This window comes from Pecten maximus, chromosome 14 (assembly GCF_902652985.1).
Source record: "Pecten maximus chromosome 14, xPecMax1.1, whole genome shotgun sequence".
NCBI classification, from domain to species: Eukaryota; Metazoa; Mollusca; class Bivalvia; order Pectinida; family Pectinidae; genus Pecten; species Pecten maximus.
The window spans coordinates 36,238,384-36,258,745 of NC_047028.1; the positions used below are offsets into that span (position 1 = coordinate 36,238,384).

The following is a 20,362-nucleotide window of genomic DNA, read 5'->3' on the forward strand; positions in this document are numbered from 1 at the left end:
AAAAGACAAGCATTTCATGCAATTTTTACGAGAACCATACTTCACTTTCGTCTGCAATATGTTGCCCAAGGCAAAAACTACAATTTTATAATATAAATATCTTGATATTCAATTGTTTTTCACCGTTTAGACTGGATCTTTTATTACAACCAGTTCTATAGCGTTTCCTGGTTATAATAAAACCCTTGTCAATAGGACTTTAAGTGTCAATGAATCATGTCCCTAGGGACTCGTTAGGACAAATGTTTGGTCGTAGCAAAAAGAAATTGAAAACTATTGTATCAGATTCCTAATGCCCTATGTCAAATATTATTATCCTTATAAGAGATTAAAAACAACCCATTTGGGATATTGTCATTGAAAAATACAACAATACAAAAAAAAATAAAAAAGGAGAAAACTGTATTACTCTGAATGAATTTAATACAAAATTCCTTTTAAAAAATTGAAAAACCATTGAAGCAAACTCGAACTTGTATTCGTTTTGACAAGTTTATGATTATTTATGCGAGTTATCCCCCTTTAAACGTAAATGATTATGTAGTCATTGTCGAAAAATCAATATTTCATTGTTTCGTTTATTTATTTGCTAGTTTCTACCTAAAACTTGACACACTGTGACAACCATTTTAAAATATTGAGCTTTCGCGTTCTTTATTCGACAATCACACAAAAGGCTCATCAAAGATGGTCGACTGACCGTTGAGAATCCCCGTTAGCCATACATGGCTACCTACACAACGAGAGAAAAGATTTGTTTTCTTTGAAAAGAAATGACATTTAAAACTATTTAAAAAAAGAATACTTTTAAATAGCAATATTAAATATGCATTTCGTTTTTCATTTAGTAAACCAATTGTCCTTGGATAGTTTTGTTTAAATTTCGTACACCGATCTTCTATGGGAATATTTATTACGTATATGTGTACTTGTCTGGAGATTTCGTTTTGATAATTGTCCTATTTGAACAGTTTGAAAAATAAAAAAGTGATCATCGCGCAATGGAAGCATAAATATTTTACATGTGTCGGCATGGTTTTGGAATGAAACGTCAATAGACTTGGAACTAGTAAACAATATATAAATATGTCAACAATGTCAATGTTTTAATGGAATACCCATGAGGTTTCTCATCTTTAAAAGTCCTAATGTGAGACCCAAGTGTGGGGTCCTAGTGGGGGCCAAGTAGTGGCACGGGATTGTGTATGTACTCTCCAATTCAGCGGATATCGCAGAATTAAATATAACGTTTTAGACCATTTCTTGTGCCGCAATCATAGCTCTACAAAGATAATGTATTATTGTGTTAACATGCGACACTAAACAATTTTTCTTGTATCTTGTGTTTTTTTGTTTTTGTTTTTGTTGTTATTGATGTTTTTTTTTTTCTTTTTTTTCTTTTTTTATAACCAAAACTTTAAATGTCATGACCTTTTAATCCCTGTCTATAAATAGCATTATGGGTACTCAGGGTGCTAAGGTAACGGAGTGTGGTTTCGGGATGAGGCCACCTTTAAAAATATCTTCGTTTGCTGTAACCCCGACAAGGGGGTCTTACATATGGATAAGTAGGTAGGTAGGGTTAATTTTTTTTTATTCAGTTGTGAAAACAGATTTTTAACTTTTAAAAGGAAAACAAACCAGAATATGGAAATCATTATTTATTTTGTGTTCTTAAACAAAAGAAACACACACTAACCTCATTTGGGTTTGAGAGACGTAGTTTCAAACCTGCACTGCAACTTCCAGACATATATATCCGGAACGGTCAAATTGTTAAAAAATGTTTTATTTTTCTCAATAAGGTTTTGAATCGGCGCATTTTTTCTGGGTCGGGCGGGTTACGCCAAACAAACTATAGAGACAGAGCGAAATAGCAGAAAACAGTAATCGTACTCTGGTGAATGCGCATGTCTGTGTTAATAACTCCATAATTCGGAAAAAAAGTGTCACATCGTGTCATCAACCACGTCAAATGCGCATTTGATATTTTTCAGTCAAAGATCAAACGATTTAAAACGACTATAGCAGCATTAACGTACCGCTGGAAAATGATACAGTAGTAATTATTTTTTCTAAAGATTTTTCCTGAATTGCGAGAAGTCAAAGTGTCCTGCAACCACGCTTTATAAATACATGTACCTAAACCCACGCAAAACATTTGGTTTGTTTGGTTTGTTTTTGTTTAACGTCCTATTAACAGTCAGGGTCATTTAAGGACGTGCCAGGTATTGGAGGTGGAGGAAAGCCGGAGTACCCGGAGAAAAACCATCGGCCTACGGTCAGTACCTGGCAACTGCCCCACGTATAGGTTTCGAACTTGCAACCCAGAGGTGGAGGGCTAGTGATAAAGTGTCGGGACACCTTAACCACTACACATTACGCAAAACAATAGCAGAATATGCCCTAACAGCATGCATACAGCTCGTAAGCAGATCACTGCGCATGCTTAAGCAGAGAATACCCCTTATTAGTTGAGGCTATGCAAATGTGTCACGTATCGTTTAAGAAAATGAAAGTTATAGCTCATTAATGTTACATTGTAAAACCCAAAATTGATGAAACAAAATGCAATGTTTTTATCTTATTAGAAATACATTGGAATTCGTTAACTCATTACATTGTAAAACCCAATATTGATGAAACAAACTGCAATAATATTCTCCAATTAAAAATAAAAAACAACGAGAACAGTGGGTATACTCACCACGCGTGTCTTTGTTTACGCATACCACGGAGTCCTTTTATATTTTGGGAAAATAACGGCGCGCAGACTTGTGACTATGTTGGTATCTATGGTGGCTGATTACGGTCATCTCGTGTTGTCATGATGTCGACTTGTCGCGTTGACGTCTTGTCGCTTTGTCTCTGTTTGAAAACGCAAAAAGACTACATTATGTCTACTAAATCTCGGGTTGTCGCAGTGGGTGGGTGGGTGGGTTGGTGGTGGTGGTAGGGGGGGGGGGGGGGGGGGGGGGGGGGGGGGGGGGGCTAGGGGTATTAGTCTGTGTCTACTGAGCATAGACTGGTACACTCTAGTTACCTCCCTTGCCTATGTATCTATATATAGGCCCGGAAGCGATTAACCATCCCTTCTCCAGCTTATATGCATTTTTATTGGGCATATTATGCCATCATGGAGATTTTTGCTTCGGCTGAAGCCACAAGCGTCAAAAGCGTCTTTGTTATAATCACATTGGACACTCTTTGCCTGAAGTCATTTTAGGGTCTCCCGTGTCTTAAATAAGCGATACGTACGTCACCAGAAATAAAAAAAAAAATCTAATAAAGAAATTGATCGCGACATGGTTACCCTCTACATGTTCTTTGTGAGTGGAGCCCTGGCGGTGAGTAGAGAACTAAGGAAGGGAACCAGTCTATAGTTACATCGGCAGATCGCAAAGGGGAAATAACTCGGCAACTGTATTGTGACGTTATCCGTTTGATGACGTCACAAGTGCATACCACGTGTTGACGTTGTTGTTAGATACGAAGAAAAGACACAAGACTTGTTTTGACTTTGAGGGACGGACGGCGTGTGTCATGCGGGAAACACTTAGAATGGAGGGACGGGGTAAGTACATATGGCGTTCACTAGTTGCTTTTAGTTGAGAAAAATATTTTCGTCGCCCGTGGTAGTACTAACAGACTACGGGACAAATTGAAATGTAATGCTCATGGATACGAGTATTTCAACTGCATAGTCCAATAGCTAGCGTTTGTGGCTGTGCGGTTGAGTGTCGCGTCTGTGTACCGAAGCAACGTCGATCGCGGTGCATGTTATATTTGGTGGCAGCGGTGGGATGGATAGAAAGAATTTCTACTCCCGGTGCCCTTTCCAGAGGAATAGAAAAAAGGACACTTGTTTCTGAATAGGTAATACAAACGCTTACGATGGGGTTCGAACCTCTGGGTCTCAAAGCGGAGGCCGTCACACTTAGCTGACATACATGTATAATCTCTATCTCTGAAACAAAGCTCTTCCTTCACAATGTGTTAAACACATGAAAACGACAATAGGCCACTGTTATAGCTAAAATGAGGTTTATCAATAACTCACATCCCAAATGGTGATCTAGACCTAGTCTTTCAAAAGTGGAGAGTTTTGTTTACTTACTTAATCGTTTATTGATAAGTATTTAGATCAAAATAATCTCTTTCATGTACTATAACCAGCTCAATTGTAAAGGTGATACAAAACATATATATAGCATGACGAGATCATATATATTTAGTTAAATGTTTTTTGAGCGGGGTCATACATGGATACAATTTATAACCCTCAGCAATGAAATAAATCTGTCCAGGGGTTCATGAAATATCGGGTAACCTTTTTTTTTTTTTTTTCATTTTTTTTTTTTTTTTTTTTAAACCCTTTTAATCTTTGGCCTTTAACCCTGACTGATATCAACTTAAATCTTATCAGTTGTGGAGTGTCATGCTGTGATGTGATGGTGTGAATATGAACTAAATCTGTCAAGCGATTTAAGAGATATTTCATACACAATCTTTTTTTTATTTATATATCATTAAGGTGGCCAAGTGTTACCTTAACTTTTAAACTTGACCAAAAGCCACCAATATCTAAGCATAGGTAGACGTAACCCTGACACCATGTCTGGTGTAGCCCGAGTTTCCTCTGGCCCTGACATCATGTCTGATGTAGCCCGAGTTTCTTCTGGCCCTGACACCATGTCTGGTGTAGCCCGAGTTTCCTCTGACCCTGATACCATGTCTGGTGTAGCCCGAGTTTCCTCTGACCCTGATACCATATCTGGTATAGCCAGAGTTTCCTCTGGTCCTGACACCATGTCTGGTGTAGCCCGAGTTTCCTCTGGCTCTGACACCATGTCTGGTGTAGCCCGGGTTTCCTCTGGTCCTGACACCATATCTGGTGTAGCCCGAGTTTCCTCTTACCCTGATACCATGTCTGATGTAGCCCGAGTTTCCTCTGACCCTGATACCATATCTGGTATAGCCAAAGTTTCCTCTGGTCCTGACACCATATCTGGTGTAGCCCGAGTTTCTTCTGGCTCTGACACCATGTCTGGTGTAGCCTGAGTTTCCTCTGGCCCTGACACCATGTCTGGTGTAGCCTGAGTTTCCTCTGGCTCTGACATCATGTCTGGTGTAGCCCGAGTTTCCTCTGACCCTGACACCATGTCTGGTGTAGTCCGAGCTTCCCCCGGCCCTGACACCATGTCTGGTGTAGCCCGAGTTTCTTCTGGCCCTGACACCATGTCTGGTGTAGTCCGAGCTTCCCCCGGCCCTGACACCATGTCTGGTGTAGTCCGAGCTTCCCCCGGCCCTGACACCATGTCTGGTGTAGCCCGAGTTTCTTCTGGCCCTGACACCATGTCTGGTATAGCCAAAGTTTCCTCTGGCCCTGACACTATGTCTGATATAGCCTGAGTTTCCTCTGGCCCTGACACCATGTCTGGTGTAGCCCGAGTTTCCTCTGACCCTGACACCATGTCTGGTGTAGCCCGAGTTTCCTCTGACCCTGATACCATATCTGGTATAGCCAGAGTTTCCTCTGGTCCTGACACCATGTCTGGTGTATCCCGAGTTTCCTCTGACCCTGATACCATGTCTGATGTAGCCCGAGTTTCCTTTGACCCTGACACCATGACTGGTGTGGGGCCAGAGCGCACTACTATATATAAACGTGGAATTCTCCGATACCGTTTGGTGTCGCCAAGATTTTGTTGCAGATCAAACAAAATCGGGCTTGTTATAACGCCTACCTGATATCTTTCTATACATTAGTTATTTATTTACCCGAAACGTCCATAAAGATCCGTCAAAAGTTAATTTAAGTATACAAATTTGTAGCCGGTGTTCAAGTAAACAAATTAAACATGTCTGTCAGTTACTTCCGGTATCAATAGACCTTGAGAGTTTGGTTTGGTTTGTTTTTGTTTAACGTTCTATTAATAGCCAGGGTCGTTTAAGGACGTGCCAGGTTTTGGAGGTGGAGAAAAGCCGGAGTACCCGGAGAAAAACCACCGGCCTACGGTCAGTACCTGGCAACTGCCCCACGTAGGTTTCGAACTCGCAACCCAGAGGTGGAGGGCTAGTGTTAAAGTGTCGGGACACCTTAACCACTCGGCCACCGCGGCCCCTAGACCTAGAGAGCTTTCTAAAATTAGCATTTAGTTACATAAACCATGACAAAATAAAACAACTTTACAAGTGATGACACTGAAGAAATGGAGTTATCGTTATCGTCATTTCAGATACTAAAAGTTACCAAATTTATCAACATCATCAAGGGAGCTCGGTGTCGAATTTTGCGAAACACTAGACATAACACTAAAAGTCAAGCATTTATATAAAACACCCTATCGGCAGAACGGATGTCTACATTTTCGGATATATTTCCGACGAAACAATTTAATAGAGTCTATCCAGTTCAATGCCTGCATCATTCTGACTGACAATGGTACATTGTACATATGTACATCAATGCTCAAAATTCGGCTGAACTTTTTTTTATGTAATTTACAATGCTGCTATATATTCACACGTTCATGTATGTATGTAATATATAATATTGCTAAAATGTGTTAAATTTATTTCATGAGCGTGTTGTTTTCGATGACAATATGATTTGTTCTGGAAACCGTTTTGTTGAATTTGGGCTTACTGACGTCATTGATATAGGTAATTTTAGCTTCTGCCCTCCCCCCCCCCCCCCCCCCCCCCCAAAAAAGAAAGGAAACTTTAAAAAAAAAAAAAAAAAAATTAAAAAAAAAAAAAACAAAAAAAAAAAAAAACTTACATGTCATGTAACAGAGCGCGTGATTAAATTTAAATCACTACCTCCGCTAGGGATCGAACCCGAGACCTCTGACTTACTAGGCTTACGCTAAGCCTATCGAGCTAAAGAGATCTCTCTAGCCGAGCGGTATATTGCGGCTAGTTCAACCATTACCAAATACTAAATACTTGTATACAATTTGGGTAACAGATGATGGCGACATTCTATTTCTATGTCGCCATATTGTATTCATGTCAACTGTATACTAGCTTCTGGTAACAGCTCAATGCGTAAATGAACAGATTAACCAATGTTACCTCCCTTTACAATACATTTTACTTTGAAATGGGATAGTCCGCGAAACTGAAATCAGTAATCCTACAGAGGGGGTAAGTTTAGCCTTAATCCCTGATACATTACACTAAAATTTTGATATTGATAACATCAAATAAAATGAAGTTTTTTTTCTCTCTTAGAAGACTTAACCGGAAGTGACGTATAAGACATAATGATGAACATCAATGCTGAGCATTCCGGTTCAGGTTCCGGCTCCGGTTCATCAGATGAAATCAGGCAGGTGGTTTCCGGTCGGAGCGGTGGGGGAGGTGAGTATCTCTCATGTAACATGTAAATAGATAGCCGAATGTTTTAAATACTTAATGAAAGAAATTTGAATTGAAAAATATCTCAACAGAGTAACTATCTGACACTTCAAGTCGGTTTCGATCTGACTCTGATCTGTTTAGCGACAAGATTGTGCCACAGTTATAGCTGAATCGGACTAGCAAGTAGTTAAGTTGTTTTAATCTTTTCTGTTGAATATTTTAGAGAAATGATCAGGTAACCATGCAGACAATATAGAATACGTCTTAGGGGCTTTCACTTGACCATTTCATAATTTCAAATCAAGTTCAGCTTCAATGTCTATTGACTGGTCCTGTCAGGTTGTTGAGGACACTATGATCTCGTCATGTTCTTGTGGACACTATGATCTCGTCATGTTGTTGAGGACACTATGATCCCGTCATGTTGTTGAGGACACTATGATCTTGTCATGTTGTTGAGGACACTATGATCCCGTCATGTTGTTGAGGACACTATGATCCCGTCATGTTGTTGAGGACACTATGATCCCGTCATGTTGTTGAGGACAAATAGATCTCGTCATGTTGTTGAGGACACTATGATCCGTCATGTTGTTGAGGACACTATTATCTCGTCATGTTGTTGAGGACACTATGATCCGTCATGTTGTTGAGGACACTATGATCATCCGTCATGTTGTTTGAGGACACTAGGATCCCGTCATGTTGTTGAGGACACTATGATCCCGTCATGTTGTTGAGGACACTATGATCTCGTCATGTTGTTGAGGACAACTATGATCTAGTCATGTTGTTGAGGACACTATGATCTCGTCATGTTGTTTGGGACACTATGATCCCGTCATGTTGTTGAGGACACTATGCTCTGTTCATGTTGTTGAGGACACTATGATCTCGTCATGTTGTTGTGTGATCTTGTCATGTTGTTGTGTGATCCCGTCATGTTGTTGAGGACACTATGATCACGTCATGTTGTTGAGGACACTATGATCTCGTCATGTTGTTGTGGACACTATGATCTCGTCATGTTGCTGTGGACACTATGATCTCGTCATGTTGTTGAGGACACTATGATCTCGTCAAGTTGTTGTGGACACTATGATCTCGTCATGTTGTTGTGGACACTATGATCCCGTCATGTTGTTGAGGACACTATGATCTCGTCATGTTGTTGAGGACACTATGATCCCGTCATATTGTTGAGGACACTATGCTCTGTTCATGTTGTTGAGGACACTATGATCTCGTCATGTTGTTGAGGACACTATGATCTCGTTATGTTGTTGAGGACACTATGATCCCGTCATGTTGTTGATGAACACTATGATATCGTCATGTTGTTTAGGACACTATGATCCCGTCATGTTGTTGAGGACACTATGATCTCGTCATGTTGTTGAGAACATTGTGATCTCGTCGTGTTGTTGAGGACACTATGATCCCGTCATGTTGTTGAGGACACTATGATCCCGTCATGGTGTTGTGGACACTATGATCCCGTCATGTTGTTGTGGACACTATGATCCCGTCGTGTTGTTGTGGACACTATGATCCTGTGATGTTGTTGAGGACACTATGATCCCGTCATGTTGTTGAGGACACTATGATCCCGTCATGTTGTTGAGGACACTATGATCCCGTCATGTTGTTGAGGACACTATGATCTCGTCATGTTGTTGAGGACACTATCACCTCGTCATGTTGTTGAGGACACTATGATCTCGTCATGTTGTTGAGGACACTATGATCCCGTCATGTTGTTCAGGACACTATGATCCCGTCATGTTGTTGAGGACACTATGATCTCGTCATGTTGTTCAGGACACTATGATCCCGTCATAGTGTTGAGGACACTATGATCTCGTCATGTTGTTGAGGACAATATGATCTTGTCATGTTGTTGTGTGATCCCGTCATGTTGTTGAGGACACTATGATCCCGTCATGTTGGTGAGGACACTATGATATCGTCATGTTGTTGAGGATACTATGATCTCGGCATGTTGTTGAGGACACTATGATCCCGTCATGTTGTTGAGGACACTATGATCTCGTCGTGTTGTTGTGACACTATGATCCCGTCATGTTGTTTAGGACACTATGATCTCGTCATGCTGTTGGGGACACTATGATCCCGTCATGTTGTTGAGGACACTATGATCTCCTTATATTGTTGAGGTCACTATGATCCCGTCATGTTGTTCAGGATACTATGATATCGTCATGTTGTTGAGGACACTATGATCCCGTCATGTTGTTGAGAACACTATGATCTCGTCATGTTGTTGAGGACACTATGATGTGGTCATGTTGTTGGGGACACTATGATGTGGTCATGTTGTTGGGGACACTATGATCTCGTCATGTTGTTCAGGATACTATGATATCGTCATGTTGTTGAGGACACTATGATCCCGTCATGTTGTTGAGAACACTATGATCTCGTCATGTTGTTGAGGACACTAGGATCCCGTCATGTTGTTGAGAACACTATGATCTCGTCATGTTGTTGAGGACACTATGATGTGGTGATGTTGTTGGGGACACTATGATCTCGTCATGCTGTTGGGGACACTATGACCTCGTCATGTTGTTGAGGATACTATGATATCGTCATGTTGTTGAGGACACTATGATCTCGTCATGTTGTTGAGGACACTATGATCCCGTCATGTTGTTGAGGACACTATGATCCCGTCATGTTGTTGTGGACAGTATGATCCCGTCATGTTGTTGAGGACACTATGATCTCGTCATGTAGTTGAGGACACTATGATCCCGTCATGTTGTTGTGGACACTATGATCCCGTCATGTTGTTGAGGTCACTATGATCCCGTCATGTTGTTGAGGACACTATGATCCCGTCATGTTGTTGAGGACACTATGATCCCGTCATGTTGTTGAGAACACTATGATCTCGTCATGTTGTTGAGGACACTATGATCTCGTCATGCTGTTGGGGACACTATGACCTCGTCATGTTGTTGAGGACACTATGATCTCGTCATGTTGTTGGGGACACTATGATGTGGTCATGTTGTTGGGGACACTATGATCTCGTGATGTTGTTTAGGACACTATGATCTCGTCATGTTTTTGGGGACACTATGATCCCGTCATGTTGTTGAGGATACTATGATATCGTCATGTTGTTGAGGACACTATGATCTCGTCATGTTGTTGTGTGATCTCGTCATGTTGTTGAGGACACTATGATCTCGTCATGTTGTTGAGGACACTATGATCTCGTCATGTTGTTGAGGACACTATGATCCCGTCATGTTGTTGAGGACACTATGACCCCGTCATGTTGTTGAGGACACTATGATCTCGTCATGTTGTTGAGGACACTATGATCCCGTCATGTTGTTGAGGACACTATGATCTCGTCATGTTGTTGAGGACACTATGATCCCGTCATGTTGTTGAGGACACTATGATCCCGTCATGTTGTTGAGGACACTATGATCCCGTCATGTTGTTGAGGACACTATGATCTCGTCATGTTGTTGAGGACACTATGATCTCGTCATGTTGTTGAGGACACTATGATCCCGTCATGTTGTTGAGGACACTATGATCTCGTCATGTTGTTGAGGACACTATTATCAAGTCATGTTGTTGAGGACACTATGATCACGTCATGTTGTTGAGGACACTATGATCTCGTCATGTTGTTGTGGACACTATGATCCCGTCATGTTGTTGAGGACACTATGATCTCGTCATGTTGTTGAGGACACTATGATCCCGTCATGTTGTTGAGGACACTATGATCTCGTCATGTTGTTGAGGACACTATGATCTCGTCATGTTGTTGAGGACACTATTATCACGTCATGTTGTTGAGGACACTATGATCACGTCATGTTGTTGAGGACACTATGATCCCGTCATGTTGTTGTGACACTATGATCTCGTCATGTTGTTGAGGACACTATGATCCCGTCATGTTGTTGAGGACACTATGATCTCGTCATGTTGTTGAGGACACTATGATCCCGTCATGTTGTTGAGGACACTATGAACTTGTCATGTTGTTGTGGACACTATGATCCCGTCATGTTGTTGAGGACACTATGATCCCGTTATGTTGTTGAGGACACTATGATCTCGTCATGTTGTGGAGGACACTATGATCTCGTCATGTTGTTGAGGACACTATGATCTCGTCATGTTGTTGAGGACACTATCATCTCGTCATGTTGTTGAGGACACTATGATCCCGTCATGTTGTTGAGGACACTATGATCTCGTCGTGTTGTTGAGGACACTTTGATCCCGTCATGTTGTTGAGGACAATTTGATCCCGTCATGTTGTTGAGGACACTTTGATCTCTCCATGTTGTTGAGGACACTATGATCCCGTCATGTTGTTGTGTGATATCGTCATGTTGTTGAGGACACTATGATCCCGTCATGTTGTTGAGGACACTTTGATCTCTCCATGTTGTTGAGGACACTATGATCCCGTCATGTTGTTGAGGACACTATGATCCCGTAATGTTGTTGAGGACACTATGATCCCGTCATGTTGTTGAGGATACTATGATCTCGTCATGTTGTTGAGGACACTATGATCCCGTCATGTTGTTGAGGACACTATGATCTCGTCATGTTGTTGTGGATACTATGATCCCGTCATGTTGTTGAGGACACTATGATCCCGTCATGTTGTTGAGGACACTATGATCCCGTCATGTTGTTGAGGACACTATGATCCCGTCATGTTGTTGAGGACACTATGATCTCGTAATGGTGTTGAGGACACTATGATCTCGTAATGTTGTTGGGGACACTATGATCTCGCTATGTTGTTGAGGACACTATGATATCGTCATGTTGTTGAGGACACTATGATCCCGTCATGTTGTTGAGGACACTATGATCTCGTCATGTTGTTGAAGACACTATGATCCCGTCATGTTGTTGAGGACACTATGATCCCGTCATGTTGTTGTGGGATCTTGTCATGTTGTTGAGGACACTATGATCCCGTCATGTTGTTGAGGACACTATGATCCCGTCATGTTGTTGAGGACACTATGATCCCGTCATGTTGTTGAGGACATTATGATCTTGTCATGTTGTTGTGGTCACTATGATCCCGTCATGTTGTTGAGGACACTATGATCCCGTCGTGTTGTTGAGGACACTATGATCCCGTCATGTTGTTGAGGACACTATGATCTCGTCATGTTGTTGAGGACACTATGATCTCGTCATGTTGTTGAGGACACTATGATCTCGTCATGTTGTTGAAGACACTATGATCTCGTTATGTTGTTGAGGACACTATGATATCGTCATGTTGTTGTTGACACATTGATCCCGTCATGTTTTTGAGGACACTATGATCTCGTCATCTTTTTGAGGACAGTAGCATTTCCGTCATATTCAGGACGTAATCATGATATGTCAAAATGTTTATTGCCGTTTCGAATACAAATGACAAATTTATTTTCATGTCATAAGATATTGATTTTGATACTGTATATATAAAACCAGCATATCTCTAAACTGACACCCTTTTACAGATGAGGGGTCACACACGGACCAACACCACCATCTTGAGTGGGATCCATATGCGGACGCAGGTTATGATGGTAATCGTAACACCTACGACTTCCGGTGGACTGAGGAAACTCCGCTTGAAAATGCTTTCACTACTGACTGCACCGGAAAGCACTCGTTTCGTTGGAACATATTCAAATGAAAAAGATGATGAATTTTATTCCATCGCTTCAACCGAATATCTCAGCCTGGATGAGGACTTAAGTCCGAGGATGAATTCAGAGAACCAAAAAATCCAATTAACATTTCCGAAAATGGCGTTAAAGTTGAACTTGGATGTCACGGTCTCCGAATTCGATCCTACCACTGGAAAAATGGAGCTCCTGTGCTCCACTGGAGATAAGGCGGATACGTGTACCGTATTAGAAACAAACGGAAACATCACAAACTGCGAAATGTGGTTAAATGGACAATATCTCCTGTCTGAGGCTTCCAGGAGTTCGTCCTCTGATATCGATTTGAATTCCCAAGGACTTTTTCCGGAATTCGAGAACTGCAGTTCGGAGAATCTTCAATCATTTTCAGATTCTAAACTGTCTTGTGACACAAAAACCACAAACGCAAGCGATAGATTCAATGTTGAACCCCTCATGACCCGTCTTGATCACGTTCGAAAACATTATCGCCTTTTTGATTTCTCAGATGAAGAAACAAGTATCTTTCTGAACAAACAAATCGAAGAATCATCTCATAACTTAGACCGGCTAATAGCCTGGTATAACGAGGGCTGCAAATCCGACCTCAGTTCACATGAACCTTATCGGGGCGTATCGGAGGAGGGAATGTCCCGGCCGAAATGGATTCATATGAACGAAAATTGTGAGGAAAGAGAAGCAAAATCAAGTTCATTTGTACCGGAGACTGCATCTGCTGAAGACATTGTCGATCTTCCCGATATGCCACATCTACCGTCACTGCCGTCTAGCCCGTTGCCATCACATGATAGTCTGGGGGAGTCACGTGATTCATTTCCAGATACTGCGACAACTTGTGAAGGCAGCAGCGTACAATTTAAAGGCGCTCGCGCATCATGGCTCACAATATATAAAAGTAGCATGCATTTTGATCAACAAGATATGATTCATTCAGGTGAGGATATGTCTACGCGTAGCGATATTACACCCAGCATGCAAACCAATCCGTTGTTCTATTCAAAGGAAACTACTGAGGCAGATGACATCAAACAACAAATGCTTGAAGGCAGTTTCTTTGACAGCGATGAAGAGGCATGGAAATCCCACAGTTTGGAAAATAACTCAGATGTCGATCATTGTGTTGAGACCCCTACTAATTCATTGAACAATTACGCGTCGTCAGGTTTTGGACTTAACAAAAATGAAGAGTTGTACGAGCAGACAGAGATTAATAGATTGAAAAACTATTCCTCTTCAACACTATTTGATTCTGCGTTTGGAAGTATGCTGCAGGATGTATCAGGAGATGCAGAATCCTATACAAATGTCTTGCCAACTCCTGACACGCCTGTTTTTGAAAAATCTTCAGCGGGGCATGGAGACGAAAAGCCATGTCAAATAAACGACTCACGTATTTCTGTAACTCAGACCGATATTTTTCATCTCGGACATGCGTTGAACATTCCGTCAGATAAACACTTGGCTTCGTACCCAAGTCTCAACAACTGCTCATATGGCTCACATTCCCCTGACAATATTGATAAAACGGAAAAGGAAGAAATTCTTTCAACTTTACTCTCAAAAGAAAGTAATTATGAGGAACCTCATTATCAAGCGACCTTTGTGAAAGAAGACACCTCCTGTGCTGGCGATTTCAATTTATCGGGGATGTTCGACGAGAACGCGGAACATGCTGACTTTTTTGCAGACAAAGCAAGGACACAATGTCTGAGTTACAAATCTGATGATACTAACTCTGAAGATAGTTCGTTATTCGTGTTATCCTCTGAAGAAAAAAGACATCTGTTTGCAGAACCAGAGAAGGGTGACAGTAGAGCTTTCATCACAGAGAAGGATGATAAACTTAACGAAGAGAAACTACGTGTACTGGCTATGAGTTATGGGTTATTAGATGATACAGAAGTTGGTTACGAAAGCTACGATAGCGATGATTCAAATATTTCTGTTGAGAAAAGGGAAGAAAACACGTCACTCTCTCTATCAGACTGCAAGCTCGATGATGACGCTGATTCCGAGGTGGTATCTGCGGTTGATGTAGATGAACGGAATGGGCCTGTGGACAAAGAAAGAAGTCCAGATGGAAATGAAATCCCGTATAAAGTTCGCGATGAATGCATATCAGGACAAACTAGATCTAATATCACATCATTCACAACCAAGCTAGGCGACATACCAGACGCAGCTTCTTCTGCTAGCGCGTCTAACCAGGAAAGCAGTAACGGTGTGTCAACAAAATCTAGCTCTACAAACGATGTCCTTGATTCATTTCTGTGGGAGAACATTACGAGGACGGGTCCAGCGGATGAAATCGAGAAGAAACTTGATCAACACAAGCAAAGTAAAAACTTTCAAAATGAGGATGCATTGTTTAGTTTCTGTGATGAAGATCAGATAAATTTTCTCGGCAAATTTCAGTGCTATATTGAATCACTGGACATGGGCGTGTACGACACTGCCTGGCAGAATCAGCAGACTAATACGTCGGTTGATGATGTTGATGATGATGACGGAGGCTTTAGCTCTTTCTGTGAAAACAAGGCCAATGAGTGCAACATGCAAAAGTTTCTCGGAAATGCCATAAACACTTCAAAGAGTGATGCGTCAGATATCAACTCAATTACCGACTGTAGCAACTTGTTGGAAAACATAGCCCTGAAGATGGCAACAAAAATCGTCAGTGATTATTCTCTTACTCAGAGAAAATCCAACGAAACAATTCAAAATCTTTCAGAAGAAACAGTTGAGAGCGCCCGTTCTACAGACATGCTAAATGTGCATTCATCAGATGGAAGCATAAAGACCGATAATGAAAAGCATTCACTTCCATCACAAAATTCGGATCAGAATGTTAGGTCAACTTCAAGTACAGTTTTTACTTGTCCCTACTTTGACGACATCTGGCGTCTGGATCTAGTCACCTCTTCTGCTGAGGACATGGGAAGATGGCCCGTATCTACTTTTTCAGTTTCCGATTTAGCTTCTAGATCACACTCACAGGTGATAGACATTCTGAACTGCGACAAAAATGTCGAGCTCCTGGAATATTCACTCGACAATTACAAAGAGGACGACGACGATGATGAAGAAATTACCAACGCAAAGTCCGCCTTGGAATCCACACAGCTGTTGGCCTGGGTTTCGGAACCCAACAAAACTAGTCAGAGCGAATTTGCTTCACAACAGAACAATGTTTCAGACACTCTCTCCCAGCAAGGTAATGTGAATGACCCCACAACGAAAAATGGCAGAGATTGTGATCAGAGATCAGAATCGAAAGATGTTTGTGAAAAGGTTAAAAGGGAGAGTTCGTCGAAGGAGTACGACAGTTATATTGACATAACACGAATATCGTCCGACAGATTTTCATATTCTGTAAAAGCCGGGACCTTTTTGCAACATGATGACTACGACATCGGAAAAAGAGATTCCTCGAAAGGCCCTGTAATGGCGGCTATAGAACACGAGGCATTAGCTCAATATGCGAAATTGCTCGTGAAAACGGTTATTTCTGATGCGCACAAGAAATTCGTCTGGAGCAAGGAGGGTCGTCAGATAAATGAGAAGAAAAGTGAAGAACCAGTCTCGTTACGGTCGGCAACTTTGCTACCAGTTAAAACAAACTCTTCCGAATGTAAACTCTCTAACCAGGACGAAATGCATAGGACTGAAATAAAACATGGGGAATCCTGTAAAAGATCGCTCAAAAATCATCGTGATAAAAATTCAAATGTGTTTTTAACAACTGATAAGGATGAAATAAATGGAATGTCGTCTTCGGACTATTGTCGAACTGTAGTAGCTGCAGGTTTATCTAGTATTGCCATTCGTCAGGGGATGAACGAACTTAGACTCATAGCGTGTAAAGAGTGGCATTCGACAAGGCCAGAAAGTAAGCAAGCATCCTCATCAACATCTTCATGTGAAACGGAACCGGAAGTTGACAAGTATACCAGATACAAATCCAAATTAAGAGAATTGAAAATGCAGCGGCAACGAGGAGGTGGTAGAAGGATTCAAAATATGGATCAAAAGAACTCGGTGTCCGTGGATAAAAAGTCTAAATTTGTCCAACAGCAAAGTGAATCGTCTTCGGATGAAACATCAGACGACAGCAGTGTTGATGATGAGGATGAGGATGAAATTGACAAGGATTCCTTTGCAGCTCTCCGGAGGAGAATTGAGGAAACCACCATAGCGGAAATAGAGAAACTTCTCGATAACATGAGGATGTTGTTGATAGCGAGACAGGCACAACATTCCCGTCGCATAGAGCGATACAGACGCAAAGCAGAGTCATCCTTGCCAAGTCCACTTTGTCTTGACCATAATGGCTACCTACCTCCGTCCATGCGCGAGACTGACCAGCCTAACAACTGCTGGTGTAGTATCGAGAAAGCGGAAGCGGTTCGAAAACTGGCGTGTGAAGTTTTCAGAGGCAGAGATCTAGAAAATACAAAACTTTGTCTTCTGAAAATCGAAGACGAGCACAAAGCAATGAGGAACAGAATAAATGCTGGTCAAAATTTAGTTTTCAACACTAAGTCACTGAAAACTCCTCATTCTACGAATCTAGAAGTACAGACAAAACGCGTTCTGCAAACGGAAGGAGAGGCACTCAAAGCCTCTTTGAGCAAATACCTTGGAGATTTCGAAAACGCCTTAACTCATCATTATATTCATGGTTCCGAAGATTCGGAAGAGGTAAAAAATGATACTCAAAATGAGAAAGAATTTGAGTCTATCTTAAGTAAGGATATGGATGATTTCACTAAAGACTTGAACAGAGTCTTTGATGGAATTCAAGATGAAGTCAAAAAGGATTACGAGAATAGTGAAAATCAAAAGACAACAACTACCGAACAGTTACCTGAAAAAGACTTAGTGGACACTGTACATCAAGAAGGGATTCCACTTCCGGTCAAAAAAGATAGTGTATTATCCGAAGATTCGGAGAAAGAAATCGAGGAGAGTGTTCCAGCCGGAGATACAACACGACTGGCGCGTATAACTGCTCAGGCATTCAGATTGGACTCATCACGGGAGTTCCTTGCTGAGGAGTACAAACAGCTGAAAGACAATCGACTTGGTGTGGATTTAACTTTCCTAGCTCCGGAGAAAGTCAAGTCAATTGAAGGAGAGTTTTCTCCGCTTGTGACACCCAGATGTAGCATTTGTAAATTGCGCCAAAAGGTTAACAAAGTAGATAATTCTGAGGTCAGTGAGAACATACAGACGACAGATAACTATGAAACAAGAACTGGTTCTTCGGCTACAGTCAAACGTTTTGGCGGGCACGAATATGACGTAGTAACCGGATGTGGAATTAGGAAACACAAAGTGTCATGCGCATTGTGTAAAACCAGGAAAGAGGTCGGTGTTTAATATATACCATGAACATTTTTTTCCTCCTCCTTTCTTATTTGATAAAATGTTATCAAATGCTATCAAATAAAAAAGTTTGTCTTAATTAGAAATATATATGTATCTTTTGTTTTAATTAGAAACATATATCTATAAATGGTACAATATGAACGTATGGATGAATTCTGATTCGAGTGGCATTACTATTAAGTTTATATTATACAATGTGTTCCGTAGGACAGCCCGGTGATTATAAAGCCATCTGGCGTGTCAATTCGCATGCACAATTTATGATACATAACTTCATTCATTTAGTAATTGTAAAAAAAACTGGTGGATTACCCAACGGCAATAAGTTATATCAAAGAAATGTTGGAAACTGCGCCAGCACACGCTTCTGACTCTCTCTAGCGACTCTTTACTCGTGCGCCGGAGGTAGGGTAGTTGTCCGTGTGCATTCAAAGATGGTTATCTCCCCTTGATATTACTTCAGCTAATACACCTCAACGGAATGTTATTGCTTTTGAATTACATTACTTGATCAGGTGAATGATATTAATCTTGTAAATGACTTTCTTAATAATCTATTAGACCGAGGGCACGGATCATTTGCCTTCTGACTTTGCGTGACCTCGGACGAGTTCTATAACTACCAAGTGTTGCCGCATGCGTACAGTGATCAAGATGGCGGACGTTCGTGAAGTGAACAATCTATTTGCTTGATATGTGTTTTAGGTATTTGTGTAGATCCCACAGGAGCTATGCATCGACAAGATTGATTTCTAGCAGAGATAAGTCCATTGGCTGAATAGCCCATTTACTGAGTTCAAAGACATCTCACCTGTTGAGAGCGTGGGTACCTGTAGCTCTGATTGCCTGGCTGAATCTAACAGTCGTGCTGAGATTCCCTGACGTGTGGCAGGGCAATCATAGACTCACTCATCTTTCAATTTGCTATATTAGATGAATTAATGAGAATATTTATTCCTGACAAAGTGTCTAGGCAATTATATCCTGATTATACAAGGGTCATGAAAGTGAGATTGTCCAACGCCTAAAGCAAGAATGAATATATTAACCATCAGAAATAATTATTGTTTATTTAATATCTCCAACAGATTCTTATTAAACTAATTTCTGTTTCTCTTCGTGACGAATCTTATCATTTTTGGTGATTATTTTTTTTACCTCTCTTTATCTCCGTACACTTTAAAATCAAACAAAGAATATACATGTTTTTATATCAATATATATTAAGGATAATGGATGTGGTATAGTGGTGAAGCTGTAGGTATTTCTGGTTAGGCGATTAGGTTCCGTAGATCGTGAGTTCCAGGCCCTGGCACGGGACAAGTCATAAAATTGTCTTCCTTCATCGTTCGTGTTACTATGTTATATAGTCCGAGTTTCCTCTGGCCCTGACACCATGTCTGGTGTAGGGCCAGAGCGCACTACTATATAAAAACGTGGAATTCTCCGACACCGTTTGGTGTCGCTAAGGATTTGGTGTAAATACAATAAAATCGGGTGTGGTATAACACCTACCTTACATATATGGATAAATGAGATATTTATTTACCCCAGAACATCCATTTAGTCCTATCTAGGTGTTTTATTCCGTCCGTATAGGTCCTCGCTTTACGCTGGTCAAAATTTCGTTAGAGGAAACTCGGGCTATATATTATATAGATACTTGTATAATATTTATTTATCTAGGAATATTTTATTTCAAAATAATCAAATGTTAAGGGAGACAAGTGTTTGTTATGCCAATTTTATATCTTATATAGTAAATGAAATGAAATAGATTCAAACTTTTTTTTTCTCAAACGCTTGTTTTAACCCGTTTTCTGATAAGCTATCGATACCATTTGTGAAAGGTTCGTTGGCGAGGATGAACGGGG

At 41.0% G+C, this 20,362-nt stretch overlaps 1 protein-coding gene across 2 annotated transcripts; it reads left to right on the forward strand.

Moving 5' to 3' along the window:
- Nucleotides 1-3,493: 3,493 nt before the first annotated feature.
- On the forward strand, nucleotides 3,494-19,655 carry LOC117342715. 2 transcript variants are annotated; one of them, XM_033904932.1, is made up of 3 exons: nucleotides 3,494-3,574; nucleotides 7,240-7,368; nucleotides 12,906-19,654. In XM_033904932.1, the coding sequence occupies exons 2-3, from the start codon at nucleotides 7,285-7,287 to the stop codon at nucleotides 18,477-18,479; spliced, it is 5,658 nt and encodes a 1,885-aa protein (XP_033760823.1). In that variant the 5' UTR covers nucleotides 3,494-3,574; nucleotides 7,240-7,284; the 3' UTR covers nucleotides 18,480-19,654. The 2 variants fall into 2 exon arrangements, with proteins under 2 accessions (XP_033760823.1, XP_033760824.1); XM_033904933.1 differs by having other exon boundaries at nucleotides 3,496-3,574; nucleotides 7,243-7,368; nucleotides 12,906-19,655.
- Nucleotides 19,656-20,362: the final 707 nt, after the last annotated feature.

Bases quoted from the DNA above. Each gene is read 5' to 3' on its own strand.
- LOC117342715 (XM_033904932.1), top strand. From the start codon at position 7,285: ATGCTGAGCATTCCGGTTCAGGTTCCGGCTCCGGTTCATCAGATGAAA. The intron at 7,369-12,905 runs GTGAGTATCTCT...ACCCTTTTACAG, and splicing joins CGGTCGGAGCGGTGGGGGAG to ATGAGGGGTCACACACGGAC.